At 31.2% G+C, this 25,098-nt stretch overlaps 2 protein-coding genes across 2 annotated transcripts in view; both read left to right on the top strand.

Moving 5' to 3' along the window:
* Positions 1 to 17: 17 nt before the first annotated feature.
* LOC132741088 (uncharacterized) lies at positions 18 to 6,594 on the top strand (the record flags this gene model as incomplete). Its single annotated transcript, XM_060729174.1, is given in 7 exon segments — positions 18 to 692; positions 1,100 to 1,161; positions 1,867 to 1,931; positions 3,623 to 3,732; positions 4,626 to 4,713; positions 5,238 to 5,364; positions 6,034 to 6,594. Coding segments are annotated over 7 exon segments (948 nt in total). The 3' UTR covers positions 6,142 to 6,594.
* A 4,925-nt stretch (positions 6,595 to 11,519) lies between these two features.
* LOC132741086 (uncharacterized) overlaps positions 11,520 to 25,098 on the top strand; it is a 40,656-nt gene continuing 27,077 nt past the window's right edge. The window contains exon 1 of the mRNA XM_060729171.1: positions 11,520 to 11,928. The gene's annotated coding sequence lies outside the window, so the exon portion shown is untranslated. The remainder of the gene's footprint in view (positions 11,929 to 25,098) is intronic.

Here is a 25,098-nt window from a genome sequence, read left to right as displayed (position 1 = left end):
TTTACTCGAAAAGAAATCAACCTCGCCTAACAGTCTAAATCAATCAGTAGATGGACTTGAAAAGTGTAAGCAACATTCGAAAAAAATCCGTGAAATTCTATTGTGCAGCCCACAATATGTGTGGCTGTTCGGTTTGCATGATAATCGAACATAAGGCGTGTGATGTAGTGTATATTCCCCAAAAGGCTGCCGAGTTTGAAAGTAGCAAAGATGTTAAATCTTTTGAAGAAAATTTACAGAAATGCAGCTCTCAGATCACAGCTTGCTTATCGGAAATAAGAAACAATATCGATGCAAAACTTGAATGTTTCATAATAAATTTACTCTTGACGTACAAGAATTTAGAGACTCTCTTATCGATCATGTCAACCAACTCGCAGCGGATATTTGCGCCGAATCAAACGAATACAAAGACAAAAGTGTTCAAGAGCAAACAGAACTTACGAGCAAGGCTACAGTGGTGCAACGTAATCTACAATCCATGGAAGAATCATTTAAAGCAGACAAGTGCCAACCAAACAAATTGTTTGTAAAATTTGAAAGCTTGAAAAATGCCTTAGAGGAGATGTCTACTACGACTCGTGACTTAAGAAAACAGAATACAACAGAAAGATACTTTTTTCGAAAGGACAGCCTTATTGAGTCTGTTTTGGACAAATGCAAGTCGATTGGCTGTATTCAATTCAAAAATGGTTAGTTAATAAAATTAAGTTGGCATTTATCGCATACGAAGTCTCATTGTTAAAGGAACTAATGTATTGTAACAATTTATCATCTAAAATGTATGACCAATCAATGTCATATTTTGTTGGTCATTAAAGAATTAGTATGCATTATTAGCCATTGTCACAATTTCCAAAACATCATTATGTTCTTCTGTTTAGATATGATTATTTATATCTGATTAAAAAAAATATATTGCCAGAATATATCGAGTCAAATTATTTTTGTCGATGATGTTATGCATGTAATCAAAGCAACATCTTCAGAATATAATTTATTATTTTAAATATGGTAGGAGTAACACTGTGTTTTACAATTCTTAGGAATCTACCTAGAACATTTTTCGAAATTGATGCAACTTTTCTTTATTCTGCAGATGAATTAGATGCAGGTAGCGACTTTATTCCGGAGAACGCAATGCCTGGAAATGGAAAGCAGGTAAAAGAAATATATAAAAGTAAAATTCACATCGTTTCAAGCTTTTAGTCTTGGTATTTTTTTTAAGGAAACTTGTGGCATTATTTGCATGTTGTATGTTGTTCATTATTCTAAGTGTAATGTTGTGTTGTTGTTTCATAATCATAGTTTTAAACAACACATCTTTGTGTGTAGCAATTGTCCTATTAATATCTTAAGAGTAAATCGATAAGTTTCCCCCTTTCTTGGTTCCTCATAACCAAAGACTTACACAATTCCCATCTTAACTTATCAACACTTCACTTGTTTCCGTTCAAGTTAATTATATTTTTATAAAATTGTACTTTTAGTTTTCAGTTGGATGAGTTTTTGATTGTACAACATATGCATAATACATTATCTAGCAGCGTTTCAAGCACTTTAGCTTGTAGTGAACTACCCATCATCTCATTGGGTCATTTAAGAAAAAACACTTATGTCAAAGAGACTTAAAACTTGAAATTATTTCAAAACATCAAGTGAAGCACATAAAATGAAAACAAAATGTAAAGGAAATAATGATATATACCATGTATACTTAGAATATAATTCCTTTTCAATCCCTTTATGGACTTTTATGCCGATTTGAAAGGTAAATATAGTTACAACAAAATCAAATATTGGGTTACTCAGCTAAGTCCCCTAAAGCAAATTTATGTTCATGCACACGTTATCTTTAATTTACAGAGTCGCGGCTTAAAAGATTTGACGCAAAGAGTAGAATTCTTGCAAATTGATGATGACTGCTTGAGGTAGGCTCATTTAATCCCGTTTATGTTATATAACCTTGTTTAATTCTTCCAGGAAATGTACCCCGACATGACTAAACACAGAACATCTAATAATATATATCGAACTTCTATTACTCGATATTCATATGTGTCGAAGCAAACTGAAAGTCCCGATTTCCCCATATATATTGTTTGTTAACCTTTTTACGTGCATGAGTCATGTATCGATGTGTTCGATTTGCGTCAATTTTTATGGTAGGTACAAAATAATTCGAAGAAATATTTGGAATTCCTTAATTAATAAGGCATCATGGATTTTCAGATAATTGTAAATCTTTTTCGAGGCGTAAAACTTGTATATAAGTGTAAATTACAAGCCTTGTTTTTGCCACTTGTCCAAATCCCTCCAGAGGCGTGTACGTCGCGGAGAAGGCACACGGCAGGTCAATGTCGAGTCATCTTAAGTACCAGAGGTGATTGGTTGACCTTTCGTGACTAACTCTGGAGGGTGGCGCTATCAAGAGTTGTTTTATGTCAACCGCCTGTTTACAGCCGTCATGGAACTTGATGCTTTTCCGGTATTGTCTTTCCTTCATCGAACGAAGAACAGGACTTAAGAAGATCGGCATGGAAAAGACATCCCCGCTAAGACTATTAGAGTGGACCGGCATGGACGCTGAGATCTCGGACATATGGAATTTCCGGCGCCGAGCTAAAATAAACCTAAAAAAACACACACACACACTTGTTTTTGAAACATCTAAGTGAGAATACGCTTATTCAATTGAAACTATTCTAAATGTCATAGTTGTATTTGAAGAAATGTATAACGAATGAGTTTCGATTTGGATTTAATAAGACACTGTGTCGTGTGATAATCATATGGGATATATTTCCATATGCTGGTTAATTAATGGTCCTTTCAGTTTTTTACGCCTTTTGTGAATCATTTGTAAGCGTCGTTTTTTTTTTCAATTAAATTAAAACTGATACATGAGTCGAAACTCAGATTTGTAAAAGTCCAATTGCGTAAGTCCTTTTAAATTCAAATTATCAAAGTTCAACTGTATAAGTAAAACTGTTGTCTAGCTAATGTAGATCATGCTCTATCTTTTACATACGCGGCAGTTAACTTTATAACTCATGTGAACATTTTACTATATAGCCTTATGTGACATCGTTTTATTTTTTGATTTATCTTATTATGGGATCAATACTTTTTTGCAATATTCCCCAGGGGCGAGTATTCTAAATAGACTTCGAAAAACTTAATGCTTTTGTTATCTCCCTTGACCGCTCTACTTTTATGCCACAGACGTTTGCAAATGCGCACGGTGTATTAAGCGTCTTGCAATAAAGAATAAGCTGATTATTGTTTTTCTTTGCACGATAAAAAATGTTCACAGTAAATGTTTTATTGTAACAGTTCAATCTGATTTATTGAGTTGTAAATCAGTGATGTTGAGTATGCTTCTTGATAGAATCTGGACATTGGTGAAAGTTTTAACACACTATAAAGTGCATTTTAGTATGATAAAATCAATGAAGAATGGCTCTCGGAGTAATAATGCATGGCGGTGAAAATACATTAAAAAGTTGGTTGACATTGTAAGTTACATAAAAAAGTAATTATTTGTGAGCAAAGAACATACTATTTCTTTCGAACATAAATTTTCATGCTTTTAATTATAATAGTGTTGATACTTTTCCAGATATACGCATTTTGGCGACTCAAATGGTATATTTATTGGAAACACCAAAATGACGACAAAAAGCTACTTTGAGTTGGAGATACTACATGATAGAAAGGGCGGCTCTGTTGGTAAGTAAATGTTTTTTTTAAAAAAATGTTAATGTTAAATGCTCTGAGAAACTGGGGAAAATATATGTTGACGGGATAAGGTTCCATAATCGCTGTTCTTCCAATTAGAGCTATGTTCTAATATTTTGTCACCTTAGTTCATTAAAAGTGTTTACTTAGATCTTAATAAAAGGTGTGCTTGAAAAAATAGTGATCAATACTGTACTGACTAAATGTATCTGAAATGCAGATATTTTTTTTATTTTTTTAAAAAACAAGAGCTGTACCTTGGAGCGCATGCTCGACTATGCTCAAGGCTGGAGGGCACATTATGCCTTAGAAACGATTACTATTTTCCTTCTTCAGAAAGGTCATACATTGGTTTTACAACGTTTAAATAATGGTTTAAGAGCGTGTTTGATGCTTGTTACCTGAAGAAAATAGCCTGTAATGAGAAATAAATTTTCATCAAAGTAACAAAATGTAAACAAAGTAGTATTTTGACTTCCATACAAAATACTACATCACTATATCTGTACAAACTGTCTAAATGCAACAGTAGTTCAGATAAATGGCTAATAATATTAGTATTGTTTTCGAAACTTTGACAGGACACCAAAAGTATAAAAAAAGCTTTTGAGATATGAAAAAAAGCATTTTTGGGCATGCAGAAATTTCTACGTTCAAAGGACCATATTTCGGTCAAAGTCCGTGTTAGATTTATATGCCTTGGACACTGCCATACTTTTATGTCCTAAAATAAGTTAATGTTAATTTTAAACCAGTTTCATTTAATTGGAAGATACCAACAAGCTTAGCTAAAGTATGACGCGTACAATAGCTCGTCCAGCTTAAAATACAATTTCATTCCTATCCCTGGTTATACATGTGTATGCATTTTATTACAAATATAGCAATTGGTCTTGTGCCTGTTAACTATCCAGTGCAACAGTTTCCTGGCTGGAAAAAAGGCTCAGTTGCGTATCATTCTGATGATGGTCGGTAAGTTGGTGCTGTTGTTGTTTGTTTGTTGTTGTTTTTTTTTTTCAAATGAAAAAACTCCATATTTAACGAAATTATTTTTTATCAAAATATTCAAAAACCAAAAACAAATCGCGTGATTATTTAAAATTTGACTTTTATAACGTTATAACCTCATACCGTCTTATGTCATTGTATTTAAAAGTAACCCTTCCGCTAAATGATACGGCGGTGAGCTTAACACTCGATTCAAAGTTGCTTTTCAAAATTCCATATGACTAATTTATTCATAGCACACAAAACAAAGGTGTGAAGCATCATTGTCGCATCGAAATTATTTTAATCATCATTATAGTTGTTTACAAATAAGTTTATTGTTATTGATTATCACTATTATGAGGTTCAGATACAAACCAGCCACAAATAATGTGACCAACCTTATGTAAAGTTTTACACTTACAATGTATTGTTTTGTTTTTTTATTAATATTATTTTTTTAATTGTCTGTAACTGTCTGAATTGCTATGAATTTAATCCCACTCTAGAATTTTCAACGAAAATAAATACGGAGCGGCTATTGCCCCTTGTAGTGAATCTGATAAGATGGGTTGCGGAATATTAAGCATGGAAATGTTTTGTGTTAATGTCTTCTTCACAAAGAATGGACAAAAGGTAACATGTTTGAATCTGTGTTTAATTTACATCTTTTACTCTGTGATACTGGACAAAAGATAACAAAGGTCCAGTAAAACGAAGACAGCATATTAAATCATCTTTTTGGAGCAATTTTTTTGGGCGTCATAAAAGTCTAATTTATTGTATTATTTTTTAGATGTTAAAGTCTTTTGGAATATACACTTAAGCAATATTTATGACAAACCGTTTTTAATTTGTTTAATGACCACGTGTAAATTGCAAGTCACATTATGATAACTAACTGACAATCTGTTTTCAAAGTGCTTCATTACTAAAATGAAAGTTGTTTCATATTTGATGGGTTTGCTGAACTAGCCCTCTATCAGATCCTTCTGAAATATTCAGTTAACCGCAGCAGAAATCTAAATATACTTTTCGTTGAATTTGTTCACAATTTTTTAAAACTATTACTTCTTTGTACCATTTCTACAGTTAGATAAAGATAAAACAACTAAAACTGTTACCTTAGGTTTTGTAAATAACTGATTCAAACTTGTTACTTAATTATCGTCTCTTTTCCAAGCAAGATATCTATTTCTTTTATGCTTTCTTTAGGTTTTTTCTGTATTAGATTGATAATGTAAACGCTTAAGGTGACTTTTGAGGCATTGTCTGTTTTATCTACTACCTTTAATCATTTTCCAGATCGGAGAAACAAAATTACTAACAACGCAAGACCTTTACCCAGCTGTTGCACTTGACACCAACGGTCAAACAGTCAAAGTCAATCTAGATGCTCAATCCCTAGTATAGTATCAATGGATATGAACTGACAATCAACCTCGACCTTTTGCGTTGATTTTAAGGAGTTTGGTGACAATTTTCTTATTAGACAGACTTAATAGTTCTTACATCTCTATATCGACAATAATACATGTTAAATGAACTTCAATAAAATGACAACGCATAATTTCATACGGATTCCATTTCCATGTTTTACAAACATTCCCTTTCGTTATTGATACTGACATATGAGTTTTTAATTAACAGTAGGTGTGTGTTTTACAGCTCCTTTAGTGAAGTTCAATGGAAAAGAAGAGACAGTTATCTGTTTATCAGGATATTTTCAGATACCCCTGCCATTATGGAAGGGGATATCTGCCAGTGCATGTCTCCTGCTAAATTACAATTTAATGTAATTTACTTTCATATGCTTCCTACAAACTGCATAATATTCAATTTATAAGTAATTTGTTTTTCGTGTAATTTTATGCTATTGTTATTATTCATTCCAATATCCGACTAACTCTTTTTTGCACATTGAGTGTCCGTGGTTTAACATTTTTTTGTGCATTTGTGATCTTGAAATATGTATCTGTAAAATTATAGATTGACAGTTTTTTTTATATTTCTATGTTCATTTGATTTTGTTGCTATTGAATGTGACAAGTAGTTATCAACTACTTTAGTCTTTAATGTGCTTTAACTTGTATGTATCGGCTTTTTATTCAACACTATTCTTGTTTCGTACCACATAGCTGTTGTTTAAATTAAATATTCAAGAAAGTAATCATGAAAAACATTAACGGTAGAAAAATATGGTTAAACGTCAGGAATGGAGTTATTTAAACATGATGCATAAACTGAGTATAACCGTCAATCGTTTGATAAATGCACGGTTTAATGTAAACTTCGTGTGGAACCAGTAAAAAATATTTAAACATTCTAGTGCAACTTATTATATACGGGAGGTAACTGTTGAAAAAAGTGACCTTAGGTAATTTCCGTGGTTTTACAGTGCAATAGTATTTAGTTACCCGTGTACTTTGGCGAAGAAAAGGGAAATATGTAATATTTTGTTTTCAGTGGTTAAGTTTTCTCGTCTACACAAAAAGTGATGTTTCGACCGAAGTTCATTTTTGAATTGATATTGTTTATTGAAACTCTCGGAAAGATGGGTCAAATAACGAAGATCAGCAGTAGAAATATGGTTATATAGATATATTATAGCTATTCAGACAGATCCAAAGAGACAGGCCACATCCCATATCTTTTTCAAACATGTTTTTCTAGGCAAATCACCCTTTCTTAACGGAATGAAGGAAAAATATAATGTGATTATAACTCATGCATAGCGCCTATATGATTGAGAATATTGTTAACGTACATCGTACTGTTGTTCTGTCACCATCGTACTGTAGTATTTTCCTCATCGTACTATCGTGCTCTCACCATCGTTATGTCATGTTAGGCATGCGCACAATGAAGTATAAATATTGAAGAAGACGATGACCGCGTCAAAGTCTCATTTTAACAATGACCTATCATTAATATAAATTCTTGCATTGATGAAAGTAGTTTGAAATTGAAGTTGATAAAAATTACCCAAACATTTTAAGAAAATAATACATTTATATCTTAATTATTTTAAAAATGCCCTACGACTAGCCTCAACAGTTCTAGGTTAGGAGTTTACTAAGGTACATGATGATGACGGATATAATAGTCGGTCAGTGAAAATGCCTGGTGCCTGGAGTACTTATGTAGGGAAGAAAGTGCAAATTTCTCAACGAAATAAATATTTGAAACAGCAACTAAACTTACTGTCCTATTGAGTTGTCGTCTTAGATTGTACTAGTTTGCCTGGAATTTTTGTCAATACACCGTGAATGATTTAACATATTTACGGAACCTACCGAAAAAATAGTTTCCAGCGTTATATGAATAAAATGTTACAGATACAATCGGTAAAGTTCATGTTTGCTATTGCTTTGTGCTAACTGATAGAGTTAAAGTGAATATAAAAATTTGCTTTAATACACCAATAAGCATTATACAGAACTATGTGCAAAACATATGTTCCTGGTTGAATTGTGTATTAAAATAAATATTTCAACGGCGAAATTAGCGGAAGGAAATAATATATATTTTAAAGCTCAAGTGTGTATTAAACGATATAAAGAAGAACGTCATGAATAGTAAGAACTTCTAAGCATTAACATTTCAATGTTATGCACCATCTATTAACAACCATTTATGCATTATCTTTTTGCACTTAAAATGTATGTTTTACATACAAAGAGTTGCAAAAGCTACAAGATATTTGCAACAAGCAGAGGAATGAACTCAAACTCATGGGTAAATGCAGACTCAAATAACGCGTTAAACAAAGCCGTTTACAATTGTCATACAGCAATATATATACACTAGTAAATATCGCCTTCCATACTGCCGACTTTTTTCAGTCCAATGAGAACAAAGAACACAACATGTACTTGACTGCCAGTCGTTTCTAACGTCTTCATAGATATAAAGAACAATACAGAGTGTCTTTTGTGATTTTCCCTTAATCAACATAAAACTAATTAAAGTCAAGCTAATCATCTGATGAATTCACATGAAAGAATGGAATAAGTCTAAAGATATAAATGATACTTGTTTGCTTACGTTTATGCATGAAATAAATTTCTCACAGAGAAAGCTTAGGTAATGGACTTTTATGGACTTTGTGACAAGATGTGTTAATTCCTTTAATATGTACATAATACACGCAAACATATTCTCTCTCGATACAAAGAGCACTATACATGCTATACTTTCGCAATTATATGACTACGGAGAGTTACTCCCAAAAGTATTTATTATTCAGTCTCTAACTTTATTTGTAATCCAATGAAAGCGCTGTATTTCCTTACATTTTCATAGAAGAACAAAGGATGGTACTATATCGAATTCCGTTCATAGTCGACTTCTATTTTTCATAGTAATTCATAGAACCGCATAGTGACGTAATAAAGTGCCAAAAAGGCTTGACACTAAGTATGTTAGTATTCATCTGTAGCTGTTCCACAGAAATAAATAAAAAAAAGACATTTTCATGTCGCTATCGCTCCCCTTAAAGTTTCTAATTTCTATAGAACAGCACGGATGAGCACTAATATTACACACAGATATTTGAAATTCAGGATCAAGTTTAACTTTTGATGACACTTTATCTAAAATATTGTTCAAATTACCAAAGGTGGGATAGTTGCTCTTTATTCGAGTAATTTATGCAAGAAAACATATCACTCGTCGATTACGCAAGAAATCATATCACTCGAGATTACGTATCGGATTTCAAATATCCATTCCTCGGGCAAACCTGGCAACAAGGGCTGTAAGGTTTTAGCCCAAAACCTCGGGTACAGCCCATTGCGACAGAGCCATTTAGATCGGGTATATATCTATCTTGATACAAAAAACATGACATATATTTTATATCAAAACACTTTATATAATTCAGTTTCTTTATTTGGTTCTACACGTCGCTCTTATGTCTTAGTAAAACATAACATTTCTATTATATAGACAATCAATGGTATGAAGCAGAAAAATGGCCCCGTACGTTAATCATTGAATCTTTTTTGCGCCATAGACGTCTTCATTTCAGGAAAATACCCCAATATTAATATTAACTGCAATAAATCTAGCCATAATAGGCATGAATGCTTAGATGACGATATATTACAACTTTTAAAAGTCAGCAGTTTCAGATAATATACATATATATATAAACGAATCAATGAATTTTAGAGAAGCCGTACGTTACCACGATTTAACTGGGGTAAAATTCTCTCGCTTCGAATCTGGTGACGCGCATTTCTGAAGAAGTACGGGACAAAACATAATGAAATAAAATCCATGATTGTGGAGAAGGTTCTTATAATTATATACCTTCACATTAGAACATGATACACGAATTTAAGAGAAAAAAAGGAAAAACCTACTTTTTGGCCGCAACCGCCATCTTGTTTGTTTTTGGTAACGATCGGCGTGATTCTCCCCTGTGCTAATAGATATATAGAGAATAGCATACGAGGCTGATATGGCTAGAAAGGGGCGAGTCTTGTCGAGCCCTTCCTGCCCATATCAGCCGAGCCTGATAAAATTGATATCAAAAGACAGTAGCATGTTTTTCTATTTATTATGTAACACATAAAACTGTCAAAATAACAAAATAATCTACTTTTAAATAGCGAATTTCGTAGAAGGGGGCATTTTTGTTCAAAGAAATAATTATTGAAACAATTTCCTCCGCTCCTGAAAATTAGACTATGGTGGCCATTTTTCTTTCAACTCGAGATTATTTCCTGAGATAATAGATACAACAGAATTTAACGCGATAAGATTCTTACCTTTAAACATCAATAAAAAATATCCATATTAATCACATAAACTCAACTCATTTTACTGCACCATTTTCCTTGAATTGTCAGTTTCAAAAGTTCACGACAATTTCAATCAAAGAAACGTCCAATAGGCAATCAAACACAAGCTTGACCAGTATGCGTCTAATTTTTTAACGAAACATTTTGTTCACTTATTAAATAATAATCTGGCGAAATAAAGTAAACATTTACAAGTTCTCAAATATAGTCTAGCCTGTTTGTTTGTTTACATGTATAATTTGACGTGAACATCGATGATGTCATTTGCTATATTTAAGTTACATGACTCCACTTCATTTAGTTGGTGCTTAACTATTCGCTATCTAATTTATTCGTAATTGAACTAGAAAAAGAAATAATAAATAAATAAATATTGAATCTTGATTCCATATTTGTAAGGGTATGAGATAAAATTGTAGAATTCACATGCTGATAAAAATGAGAATATAAGGAATTGAAAAATGTCCGTTAAAATGGGCGGGGCTTATTGTTGATATCAGGTTACTGACCTGATATCAATAAAAATATAAGGCAAGTGTTATCGGGCGGTTACCATAGCAGTTGCATGATAAAACCCTATCAATTCTTTCTGATGTTATGACATTTGAATCGCAAAATATGCCAAAAAGAAAAAAGTCAATAAACAGGTTTATGCATACGCGTAGGTAACCGTCGTAAATGTAGAACAATGTTCAATTTGATTTTTAGCGCGACTCGGTACTTAAATTTTATGGCATCTTTTAAAAATGTATTAATTTGAATAATTACTTAAATATTAAATATCCTGTATTTTTTATGGTTTTATCAAAAATAAATACTCAAATGAATATTTATCAATATTGTAAGTTCCAAAAAGCATTACTTGTAAAGATATACCAAATTTACTTTTCATGTTAATAAAGGGAGGCAGTTAGAAATTTATTTGCTATACAGTCTTGGTCAAATTTTCCAATAAAAAATGAATGCAAATAATTACTTTAATGATTAGATATAATGTGTACAAATATTTGCAGGACATATTTTACATTCTTCGACGTTTGAAATTGTTTTAGAAGCATAAGTATAAACATGTATAAAATTTCATGTATGTGTGGTATCAACATTAATTACAACATACAGGGTCTTTAAATATCTAAATATTCACCCAAAGTTTACGTGCACACATTTGCATTTTGTTAATGTAAATGCAAGTTGCAAGTTGCCTATTGTTCCACACATTGAAAGGACAATAACGCAATACAAACTTTGAACCGATTTGGTGGTTATGTTTAAAATGTTATTCATTTGTAAACTCGTTAACAAAAGTTGTACGTCGATATTTGTATTTTTCCTTCTTCCTAAAACATATATTACTTACTGGAACGTGCGCACTTGAGGCTGGTAGTCTGCGGTAAGTTTTTCTTTTCTTTTTTTGTCATTAAGGAAGAATAATTATTATAAGAACAACATGTAAAGGATTAATTAATTTATATTTTCTTAAAGCTTTTAGCTTATTTTTATCATTTGTGACCTTTATTTATCAACAACAATTATCAAGGTTTCAAAAACTTTATATGTTGCTTTATTTGCTAGTGGTAAATATCTAGTTTTATAAAAGTATTTTTAAAAGTATAAGCTAATCGCAGGTTACACTCCATTGATTGAACATAAATAAAGTAAATAATGATAAAAATAATGTTTACAATTAATCAAACAATGTAACAATTAAAATCCACGTGAACAAATTTATAAGTATCTTTAACAGGAATGTTTTTGCCTCTTAGTGAAATGTTGTCTATCTCATAATTAAACAAATTACACAGGGTTTTCGAAATAAAATACAAAGTTGTATACCGTTTTTATTTGTTTTCTATTCATTTAAAAATGATCGTGTATGCTTATGAGTTATTGACTCTCATGTGTACCAACTTCAGTCATATTCATGTGCAAATTGTTTAGAAAATTACATACAATGTGATTCGTAGATTCACTGTTCCAGCATATATTTGCTTTATTTGACTTGATTTGACTCGAAAATGTGACATATATGGTACGTCGTAAGACCTAAAGCTGCATGCCTACAGATGAGTCAAACTATTTCAATAGAATCAAACTTGAGAAATATGAAGATTTAAGGAAAAGTTAAACGATTAAAGATTCAAGTAATATTTTTCCATGTTATGTGCGATTAATGACTTTCAGTATTTAGAATTATATTTCTACTGCGTTACTAACGCGCTGAACGTTATTTATGGATATTTTGACCATTTGTCTGGTAACTGATTTATATGGGTTGTAAGTGCAATTGATAATGTGTTAATTGCTTCATTTTGCTTATTTCTCACAATTTTACATTCCAATACATTTCAAACTTTTTATTAAAATAAGCATGAATCTGGGGGAATGCAACTTTAAACATGCCAATCAAAATCATAAAATATGCTTTTACAAATACAGCTGAGAATTCTTTAATCATTTGTTAATATAAACATGTATTCAGATATTATAATATCAAATTCAAAAGAAAAAATTTCATATCGGAATATAAGACAAATTAACATTGACTTACCCGAGTATGTAAAAAAATTCCGTAACGAATGTTTTTCAAATCGTATATTATTGCGCTCACTGACTACTTGGTCCGAGAGATAAATAAGGTGGGTATAAAGATAGCGATTATATCTATGAATCCTCGCTGATATGTGATTTTTTTCTGAAGTTCACACATAATGAAGACAGGGAAATCGTTTTATTTTTGGTGTCATCATACACAATAGAAAGAACATACCGTCAGCTCTCTCATTTTTACTCGGGCGGGATGGGGATGGCATATACTCGGGGTCTACATCCGTCGTGAAAATCCGATAACCTCAAATAAGATGCTCTCTTTATGTAATGACTTATAAAATACAAAGATATTTGTAATATCATATTGCATGCAGACAAACAAACCTCTCCAACCTTTAGAAATAAGAATAATAAAACTAGACAAAATTTAAAAATAAGAATGTGTGTTTAATTTTGTCAAAAGAAACGATGGTTAGAGATTAAATCTTATCAATACTTTGAAACAAAGTCCTGTCTAATAAAGAAACAATAATTTTTTTTGAAATATGAATTTGTATTAATTTAAAGCTTAATTTAGTAAAGAGTTTGAATATTTGAAGATGAATTATTAGTCTTCTCAAAGTTAACATTTGTACATAACATCTTTAAAAAACCAAAAATAAAACAACAACAAAAAAACAAAAAACAAAAAACATATTTTGTTTTGAAGGTTGTATTATGCTGGCTGTATTATCTTATTTTGTTGATCATTTTTTATAAAGTAATAGTGTTATTATATTACTCAACTAGATTTTACAAATTTATAAAGTTATACTGAATCAAATAGACAACGAAACTAAGTATCAGGAAGCATAATTGTTTCCTTTTCTTTTTTATGGAGTATTTTCATTGGTCCGAGGTTTTCATGTGACCAATGAAAATACTCCATTTGAAAACAATCTGCTGCGCCATATTACTTTCATTAAGGATGGAGAATTGACATATGGGAAAAAGGTGCGTTATAGTTTCATATGATGCTTTGATTGAACAATAATTACAAATAATAATTTAGATTTATCATATTTAAATACGCAATACAAAGAAATATATATATATATATATATATATATATATATATATATATATATATATATATATATATATATATATATATATATATATATATATAAATCCAATAACACTAAAAGTCAGTACAAACCCTAGACAGAGTGCTCGATGGTATCCCAGAGCTGTATGTATGGATTTATATTCAATCAACACATTGAAAAACACATTTTCCTTTACTAATTAGTTTCATGCGCAAAACGCAATCTTCAGAAGTGTAAATGGTAGTTCTCAATAAAGGGACGTAACTATGAAGTGTAAATGGTGGTTTCTCAATAAAGGGGCGTAACTATATTAATACTGTTCATTTTTTAAAGTTGCTTAATAGATATTTCCTGGAATGTCTGCAGGTTGATACAAGTTCGTTTCTTTTGTTAAGTTTAGCGTTTTCTTGTTTGCAGATAATGAACAGTATTAATATAGTTACGCCCCTTTATTGAGAAACCACCATTTACACTTCATAGTTACGTCCCTTTATTGAGAACTACCATTTACACTTCTGAAGATTGCGTTTTGCGCATGAAACTAATTAGTAAAGGAAAATGTGTTTTTCAATGTGTTGATTGAATATAAATCCATATATATATATATATATATATATAATAAATATTAATAAAATTTAATATATATAAAATAAACTGGGATGTTTAAGTTGTATATGCTTTAAGAATAATATGTATGTGTATGTTCATATATGTTCATACATTTTTTATGATACTCGATGACATTAATGTCATATGGACAAAAATATTTAACTGAACTATGACTATATCTCGAAGAAGAGAACAAATGACACGTGTCCTTCATGACTACGTTAAGTGAGATAAAGCATGACTTTTCAAAAATTAATAAAAAACTTGAACTGTGTCCAAAGGACACGGATGCCCCCACTGACAACATATGTATGGTATATAGTGAAACAATCAACAAAGGGCCATAGTTCTGTTAAATTTGGTCGCAGCGAAAATTCATTCCTTTACTACCATCTACACATTAAGGTTGTTCATCCTGGAAGTTTTAGCAAAATCTGCCATCCGGTTTAAGAGGAGTTGCGTTCAAAAGATTTCGGGACGTACGGACGGACGTACGAACGGACGTTCTAACAGGAGAGTAATAATGTGGCTACTCTATTGTTCTCTCTATTGTTCTTTTTGCCACACAAAAGAAAATAGCCACATAAAAGCATTACGGAATGAATGACGTCAAAAAGAAAGAACAGTTACCTATTGTCCCTCTAGCCACATAATTACTGTCCTGTGAGTGCGGACAGACGTACGAACGGACGTTCCAACATTTTGGCTTGAGGGGCTATTTTCTTTGTTATTTTATTTGTTTTCTTAAGGGCTACTAGCCCCTAAACCCTTTGATCACGGAATGAACCTATTGTTCTCTTTTGTTCTCTTTACTGTAATGTAGCCTTAACCCAAAATGTTTGCTCGGACAGACGGACGTACGGACAAGTGCAACGCTATATGCACTCCACTTTGTGGGGGCATAAAAACTATTTTAGAAGTATAATCTAAATTAGTCAGGTACAGGTGTAGTGTCATTCAAGATTCTTCGCCATGAACAATACGAAATTTATAATCTCTTATCTAATGTCATGATTTTTCACAGGCCCGTAATAGATTTTATTTTGTAAATTCACTCAAAGAACTCTTTAATACAATTCAATCAAAAACATCATTGATTATTTGAAAGAGATAAACTTGTATTCTAGGATCTCATTGGTTCATTTTGATTGTCATTTATAAAGTTTAACATAACATTTTAAGCCTATTATAGAATCCGGCACGATTACCCAGTTATGTGTTGACGTGGCGTAAAAATCCAAACAAACAAATCTAGCGCGTATATTTACTTTGTGAACTGTCAACGTATGGTTTCGCTTTAAAGCGAGTTTGTCTTCACTGAACACATTTTCCATAAATATTTCAAATATTTGTAAAAACTTAAGAAATATATCATTAAGCATATTGCTTGAAAGACAAATGCTGATAAAGTTCCATGTGACAAGGTATGCACAATTTTATGATGAATAATAATATCTCATTATACAACATTGTATTACATGTATCTGCTACTGTACATAAATATATGTAATATCTAATAAATTAATGTATTTCACACTTACCAAAAACATTCATGTGTAATTTTAAGCCATTACTTCATGAGAATTTTGTGAAAATGGCCAATTTAATAGGAAAGCCTCCTGTTACAAGAAACTATAAAAAAAGACTTCAATACTGTTCAAACTTGGCACAAATGTTGACTGGGCCATACCCTTTGTAATAGCATACTCAATCTTAAATTTACCATGTTACCATGGCAACGAGGGGACATTTCGAAATTGCCTTTAAGTTAAATAAATATTTTGCGTTGGTTTTTCCATCAAAACTGATTCTAAAGTGCTGCAACTTCTCAATGGAATTTAGATAGAGTCAAAGGATTTTCAGCGTTAGTTACACGTAACCTGAAGGTCGACCTGAGGCAATCTGTAGACTCTCACAAGTCGAGCATTTTTCAAAAGTCTACTGACCCCCTTCAAATCTCCAATCAGAATGGGGCACATCTCGTCTCTGGCAGACCCTTGATGTATCTATTTGATAGGGGATAACGCAGAAAAGTGATCACTGTGCTAACAACATTTTCTCAAACGAAAACAAGTGATTGTGGTCTAAATAGGGCATTTTTTCACTATAATCCGAGCACAATAAACAGAACTGTCTTCATATTTATTTATAGAACAGAGCAGTCCATATTAATACTATATAGGTAAATGAAATATTGCACATCTCAATGATTGTACGTTTGACTGATAATTGTAAAAGTTAATAATAAATGTCGCAATAGCTCCATCGGTAGAGCACTATGCTCAGAAGAAACCTTCTCCTACATCTCGGGATGTTTCTTCAAAAAAATGGTCTTGGCCTAACAGCCTCTTGATGTTGACACAGCCAGTGTTATATCCTCGTAACTAACTCTTTCATATACTATAACTATTACATGTAATTATTTGGTTAATCACTTGCAGTTACATATTTTTACCCGAAAAATTTGTTGTAACAGGAGGCTTTTCAATTAAAACGGCCATTTTTCACATATACATTGTACTCATGCGGTAAAAGGTTAAGGCTTCATTTTTTGGTTGAATTTTTAAGCACCTGTCATAAGCATCCAAAAATTCCCAAAAGTGTGTCGAATGCAAAATACACCCATATGACAACGTGTTCTAGTAATGCCTTAGCATGCTTACAAACTTGTTCTTGTGAGTTCGAAACTAATGGGGATGGTTTTCATTTGCAGTATTGTGATGCAAATTTTCAATATGCCAGTGTACCTTAGACGCTGTTTCTTAATAATTATTAGAAACTTAAAATCAGTATTTGAAATAAAGAATTATTACTCTCTAACCATTTAATTTGTAATGTCATATTATAAATTAAACTACGATATTTTGCAAGTAATGTATGCGTTTCATTCAGTCATTTTAAGTTCAGCGCCGTGAAACTTAACTACTGGTTTTGTCCTATTGCATTTTTTTTATTGTCAATGAGAACAGACGGAATATATTTTTTGAACAGTAATTTGATATTTGCAATGCAGTATCATTCTTTTCCATAATAAATTTTAAATGTTCAAAATCAAGTAATAAATTATAAAGCAGGTGTCTGTTTTGCAATGTAAGCCGGGATGAGACAAATTTAGGTCAGCACATCGCGTTGTGTTTTCCATAGACTTAAGACATGACATCTTCACATGTACATTTAAAATAAAGGTCAGTTACTTTAGGACATACTTAAGCCAGAAGCTCTTTAAACTTAAACGTGAAAGATAAAATTCCTGTACTTTTCAGTTTTATTTTAAGGATTTGAGTTAAATGTGTTCACTTAATGAAATGTTGTTTGATTTATGTTATAACCTTGTATTTGTATGTAAACATTGAGTAAAACACACCTAGCATATAAACACACTTATATATAAATTGCAATATAAAAAGATCTTATGCAGTGAAATAAAAATATGTGCTAGACTACCTTAGCTTATTTTGTTTATTTTGAACAATAAAATGCTTTCAAACCTACAACGAATGCACTTTATGTTTGATCAGTTGAAGGTTTTTTCTATTGTCAGATATCATTTTTAAAAAATGCATGAGCGTATACCGATGATAAAGCAAAATATTTAGTTTTATTAGGTGCGTGGTACCCGTGCTAACAGTCAAAATCAAGTTTGCAAAAACAACTATGAACAGCTATGCTACAGTTAGAATTATCGTCCACAGGTAGTTTAAATGTAACTTATACATTAGCCTTCTTGCCATTAAATGTAATATTATAATCTCATCAAAAGTACTTATAGTTTGCAAAACACAATTTAAAAGGATTATGGTACATAACAATCTGACATAAGTTTTGCCTGTCGTAGTTCTGACTGATATTTTGATGAACCATCAGTTACTTGAATTTTTTTAATAAAGTCAGGAATGCGTTAAATATATTCAATTGTCCTGTGTTGAGTGATATTGCATACTACCTCTTATTTAGCTTACAATATGTGGGCTCATTTAACAGATTGCAATTTTAAAAAGATACATTTTAACGTCTCGATTACTACCCGGTATTTCTATTTAACCTTCAATTAAAGCTGTCATGGAAATCACAAAAACATTAACAAGTTAGTAGAGATTAAACCCATTTCTCGCTATTTCATAGTTCAGGTTTTAAAAAGCTTTTGAGGGCATACTTCCTCGTCTGGATGAAATGGTTCATTTAAAGGTATGCAGTTTACATATTAAGTACACTGCGCACTTGAGGTCACGATCTGATATATGTCTCATAAAAATAAAACTCTAAATTTTTTGTCATCATGATAGTTAAATGAGATATGCTTTCACTAACTTTTAAGCAACTTTTTCAGTCTTAAAGAATTGCAAAATTGTTAGTCTAACTAATAGCTATAATCTACAAGTTTATATTCCCTTCGTTATATCTTTAGTGATTCTTAAAATAGATTTCAATAAATCAGATCGGGGTATGAGCTATTCAATTTCTCAATTTTACTCGTATATATAAATTGTAATTTTAATTCAATTTACTTTCAATAAATATAAACAATCAAGCTTTAAGATTAAATGTTGTCGTGTATGTGTTACGAATTAAGCAAAATTTGAGAAATGGAAACGTAATTTTAATGATAATGAAATTTATTATATACCTATAAATTTTCTCCCTAAAATACACGCAAATATTGAAGCGCAAATACGCTTCTACGGATAGAAATTTCCATATTATGTTAGTGACAAATACGGTACCATATATGGAAGTGCCGGACTATTTTTGACGTTGGTTCCGATCTTAGCTTTGTATAACGTTGCATTTGAAAACGGGAACCAAAATTATCAAAGGCGTGGCCGGTTTGCAAGAATTACGTATTCATCCGTCAGTCACGAATTTATTTCTTGACAACTACATTTCATTTTCTGAATACAACGAAAAGGTATATAATAAAAGGAAAATTATGTTATAGTAGCTTTCTGAGACTATGTATTTTTCTACTCGCAACGTTGGAAAATTTATATCTCGCTCGACCTTCGGTCTCGCGAGATATCAATTTTCCACCGCTGCTCGTAGAAAAATACAAAGCCTCAGAAAGCTACTACAACATAATATTCCGTATAGATTGAAACTCCTCAGTATTCAATATTCCTTTTATGTCTACAATTGAGACAAACCTTCAAAGTTTTCAATATATTAAGTTTTTAATCAAATAAATATCTTTCTAAATGCAACTTGTCATCTAGCAATTTGTACGATGTTTGGTCTATACATTTAATATGGAAATGTCAAATATCTCAAGTTTTCAGGAACATAGATCAAATATGGTTATTATATAATGGGTAGAAAGTACCCCTAATATTTAGACATATTTTTTCGATGGTATAATAGGTAAACATAACTTTCAACTTTATCACTATATTGTGTTATATTTAAAATGAAATACAAGTTTGATATATTTTTGTCTTATCTCAATTATTGCATTATAATTGAACAAAAAAATACACAATTACGAAGAAAATGGTCAAGTTTTGAGAAATCATACCGTAGCACCACACAAATTATGAACATACGTTTACACTCAAACAGAGAAGGGATCTTCTATCTGCTTTTTTCATTTTATATATATATTGGAAATAGAAATACTCCCCTCATATATGTGAGAGACTAAAATATATATACATTAGATAAATACACATATCTTATAGATAATTTAACACGGGCTTTAGGAGTGTTCAAATATGAATGCATCTTGAACGTTATATTGTTCAATTTTGCCAGAAACACAAACTGGGAAGATATTAGCTTTACCCATTAAAAGCCGTTTACTTTAGTTGTGACTTTAAGTCACGTTATATTGTCCACTCGTATATTTTAACACAACAATGGTTGACATGACGTTTAAAATGGTCGTTTATTGACAATCGTTGTTTCTTTGGCATTTCTCTCTATCGGTCGAACGTTTAAACAAGTGTCTAAAATAGCATATCTGGCCTAGTGTGTGAAGAAATTTTCGATGAAATATGTTCTGTATATGGACAAAATGCAATGCCATTTGATCAGTTATTCGTTGGTTTAATACATTCAAATTGGGTTAATTTCGAATAAGGATGCAACCCATGCCAATTGGCCTAGAACGATAAGTAAAGTATGTCAAAATGTTTGCTTAAGTGAAAGAAATAGTTAATACCGATGTACTGATGTACCACTATGTAAATAGCTAGAGTCGTTGGCATCTCATTAGGAGCAGCTGATTATACCTTACTTAAACGTGATTTGATGTAAGAAAGATATGTGCTATATGGATTTCAAATTAGTTAACCGATGAGTAGAATAAGGCCCGAGTGCAAAGTAACATGTTGTTGCCTAAAATGTATCCAGACAACAATGCACTTTTTGCTTTTGCTGTTGTCATTTAACCTTATTTTATTTCTTATTTTATTTTTGGAAATGATGTAACTGGTGACGAAAAATGTATTATTGATTTTTTTGAGCCACAATGAGAGCACCAAAACAATATTTGAATCGTAGAATAACAGCTAAGTGTAGTCTTAGCAATTATACGAAACCCTATGAAATTGATATAAATTGAATACCTATTTAAGTTATTTTATTTCATCAGAAAATGACATTATTTAAAGGACTAAAATTACTAGCGATTTTTGTTCGTAACGTTTCTCGGATTTGGGAGAATTTACTTCCCGTTTCACACGACTGCTGTTAATGCGTGACAGTGAATTTACGTAAATATCTAAACACATTGTATTATAAGACTTTTTATGCAGTAACTAAGTAATAAAATGTGTTTATAAACAATAAATAATGTACCTGCTACTTGTATTGTGTAAAGATAAAAAAAATATTTTCTACACTGCTTGTATTTCTAAATTTATATGATCATTACGTGGCTCTGATTGATACAGGGGATTTAAGGTGGTTAAAGCTAGGACACCTTAATTCCTGTGTAAATAATTGTTCTAAACACCTACAAACGCTTTAATATCAGAAAATTATTAATAATCCTAACTATTCTAAACGTCATGTTTATTATATATCATACAATATTTACACATTTAAGGTACATGCAATAGTTTAATATAGATATATAAACTATGCAGACAAAACTGTATATCTTAATTAACATAAAATGTTCATGATCTTAGAATATGAAAACAGTTTTGTGCCATGGAGCTCAATTTTGCATTATCTGACATTGAACATATTTTTTATTTCGTGTCGTTTGAAGTCTGGCACACCTTTTTGTTTTTACTATTGGGTTATATTCTTTATAACGTCATTTTTTTGTTAATTTACAATCGAAAAAAAAATTAAAAAAATTAAACATATCGCTCTAAAACTGAATTTGAATTTTTTCCATACTAACCTTAAAGTTAAGAAAAAGGTATATTATCTATCAATAAAACTTCAAGTGGAGTTTAAAACAATCGTGAAATGGCTGTGAAGTATTATTGTTACACAACCGCTGTGCACTGTAAATTTTAAGAAGGGCCGAATTAAAATCTACCTTGACGAATGTCTTTTTAGTTCCGAGCACTTTTGAATGAGAATCATATAGGCGAGGAAATTCGATTGTGTCCGTACAAGTGCTCGTTTTAGACTGTAATATGGCGGTTAGCCTAAATCAATTCCGTTGGTAAAAAGCAAATAAATTTGCCGATTATCTGACACTACGAGTCTTATATTTAAGGAAAATTCTGATACGCGCGTATTTGTTTATCATTATGCCTTTGGCATAAATCAAGTTTTGAAAAGTAAAGTATCAAATAATAAATAGCACAAAATAAAGCTTAAATTCTTAAAGTTTTAGTCCTTTCTGAAATTTTAGCATTTAGCCGCCATCTTGGCACCACAATGGTTACCAATGTCGTCACGCTTTTGACTTTTAATGAGTGGTTCAACAATATAGAAATATAGATGTACAATGTAATTATAATACAGTAATATTCTTTTTTAAGATTTACCTTTAATGCCTTATCAACAAAATTAAAAAAGCGGCCTTTCATGTTGTTGTTGATGTTTGTTTTAATTTTTTAAAGCCAGAACTACACCACATAGTTCTTTTCAGAAGATCTCAAACGGTAAAATCTTAGAAGATATAATAATAATCTATTTAAATTTGTTCAAGACGAACTTATATGAATAAAAAAACATCAGATATATTATTGCAATGCAATGCATCAGCTTTTAAAATCCGATACGTTTCGACAAATGCAAAAGCGCTCCTTTAGATACTATTAGAGAAAATGTGTTTTACGCAGGATTCAATTTAGTTTTGTAACACAATATAACGTCTTTGTAAATATCCTTTAGTACAACCTCACTATTCATTAAATATGGAGATAAGGGAAAATTGCCTTTCACAAGTGTACTTAATAATAAAACAAACAAAAAATAGTTTTGCATGAAGTTATAAATGGGTCAACAAGTATAAGAATGTTGCTAATCCGCAGTGTATGTATGCGTTTTATTCAAAATCAAATAAGGATAAAACAATAAATGGATAAAACTTGTCTGTAACTTATATTGATATAAAAACGAAATAAATATACCAATATTTTCAGAAATCACATTTTCAAAGATTGTGTATATATATAAATCGAAAACTAAATGTATGTTTCAGATACAATGAATTTCAACTTGATTTAAGGATTTTTCAAGGTGTTTTCATTTAAGTTGTGGGTATATATCAGTTATATCAGATAATATATTAAATACACGTATATTTTATTATATAAAAACGTCAATCGTTGGTCAATGTTGAAAATAAGGTTTTATTAAATAAAAATTATATTCAACAATAAGTAATGAAATTTGAGTACTAAAAGTTTTTGTTGGAATATGATCTCAACACTTCACTAGAAACACAAATATCTGTGTAACCTTCATCTTTACAACTACAAAATATACAGCGCACAGGTAGAATAAATCACTTTTTAGGTCCTGGTGTCATTTAAACTCATTGGGTGTTTACATTCATCCATTTTAAGTTCGAAAATGTCTGCAGCTAGCTAAATTGCCAATTGTATGTTTGTTTCAATACAGGTAATATCGTCGACCTTGATGGTTGGTCTTTTTACCTGACAATGAGTGTCGCGAATTGAATTCATCAGGTTGCATCCACATTGAAACTTCATTCACTAAGTTTCAGTGAATTAGATTGATTTGTATTGAAATAAATTTTCATAAACGATTGCTTAGGATATAAGGTTAACTGTCCCCGACGCTGACGTTGACATAAATCTCCATTTTTCTTCAATTATAACAAAAAAACTAGCAGTAAGATTTCAAATATATATAATTTGCTGATTAAAGCTATTGTATTGGTATAGATTTTCTGATTCATTACATTTTTTCTTATCATAGATATAATGAAAAAAGACAATACGGCTGTTTAAAAGGTTCATGGACTGTTGCTCTATTGTCCGCATTTTTTAATTAGCGTGCACAAAACACATTGGAACATGTCCCTAATAAACAGTGAAAAAATAAATACAATATATTCAACAAAAACAAATCTGTGAAAATTCCAAATAATAGGGGATACGCGACTCGGCGCACGCTCATTATGCAATATCAATGAAAAATATCATCCTCGTCATTGTTTTTGAAAGTGTTCAAAGTCTTCGGACCAAATCATCAATAACATATTTATGTGTATTATGATAAAGCGAGAAAAAACAGCGTTCACAATTTTGCTTAATTCTCCACAAGCCGAAAGCCGGCTACTTTTCGTTCTTTTTCGAGATTTTTGAGTAATCTCGACACTAATCGGTCTTAAGAATTATCAGTCTTTATATTATTTTATCAAATGACAATTACACTCTGCGGTATCTACTGCACACCGACTAGCTTTTGTCATAAAACAAATCAGGGCAATACATGCAATACAAATAGTAAATACATATATTTATTGTAAATATGCGTATATCCTCATGAATAAAATACGATATTGCTTAAATTAAATTGTTTGGTCAGAATTGAATGTGTTCGACGGTTGCACAAATAAAACATCCTGGAAACACTCCGCAAACCTTTCATAACTTCCGCATTTCTTCGTGTATAGATAATTTTTTGCCAATTGAACAATTTACTGAACAATTTACCCGCTTTAGCCGCCCTTTCCTCCCCGCCCCCTTTCTTCTTATTAGCCGAATATGAAATCGCTTAATTCCACCTGAAAACCGAGAGGACTTCGCTTCCGACATTACCCCTTTTATTAAATCTTAAACCACTTATTTCAGATTAATTTCATTTAAATGTAAATAGATGATAACCCGCTTTTGCATTTAGAAAACTGAAACGTTATATTTAATTCATTTGATTATATTTTA

The sequence above is a fragment of the Ruditapes philippinarum genome, unplaced genomic scaffold, assembly GCF_026571515.1.
Source record: "Ruditapes philippinarum isolate M1 unplaced genomic scaffold, ASM2657151v2 ctg3960_1_1_1_1, whole genome shotgun sequence".
NCBI lineage: Eukaryota > Metazoa > Mollusca > Bivalvia > Venerida > Veneridae > Ruditapes > Ruditapes philippinarum.
The sequence above is the reverse complement of the archived record's forward strand: the minus strand, read 5'-3'. Positions and strand labels throughout refer to the sequence as shown.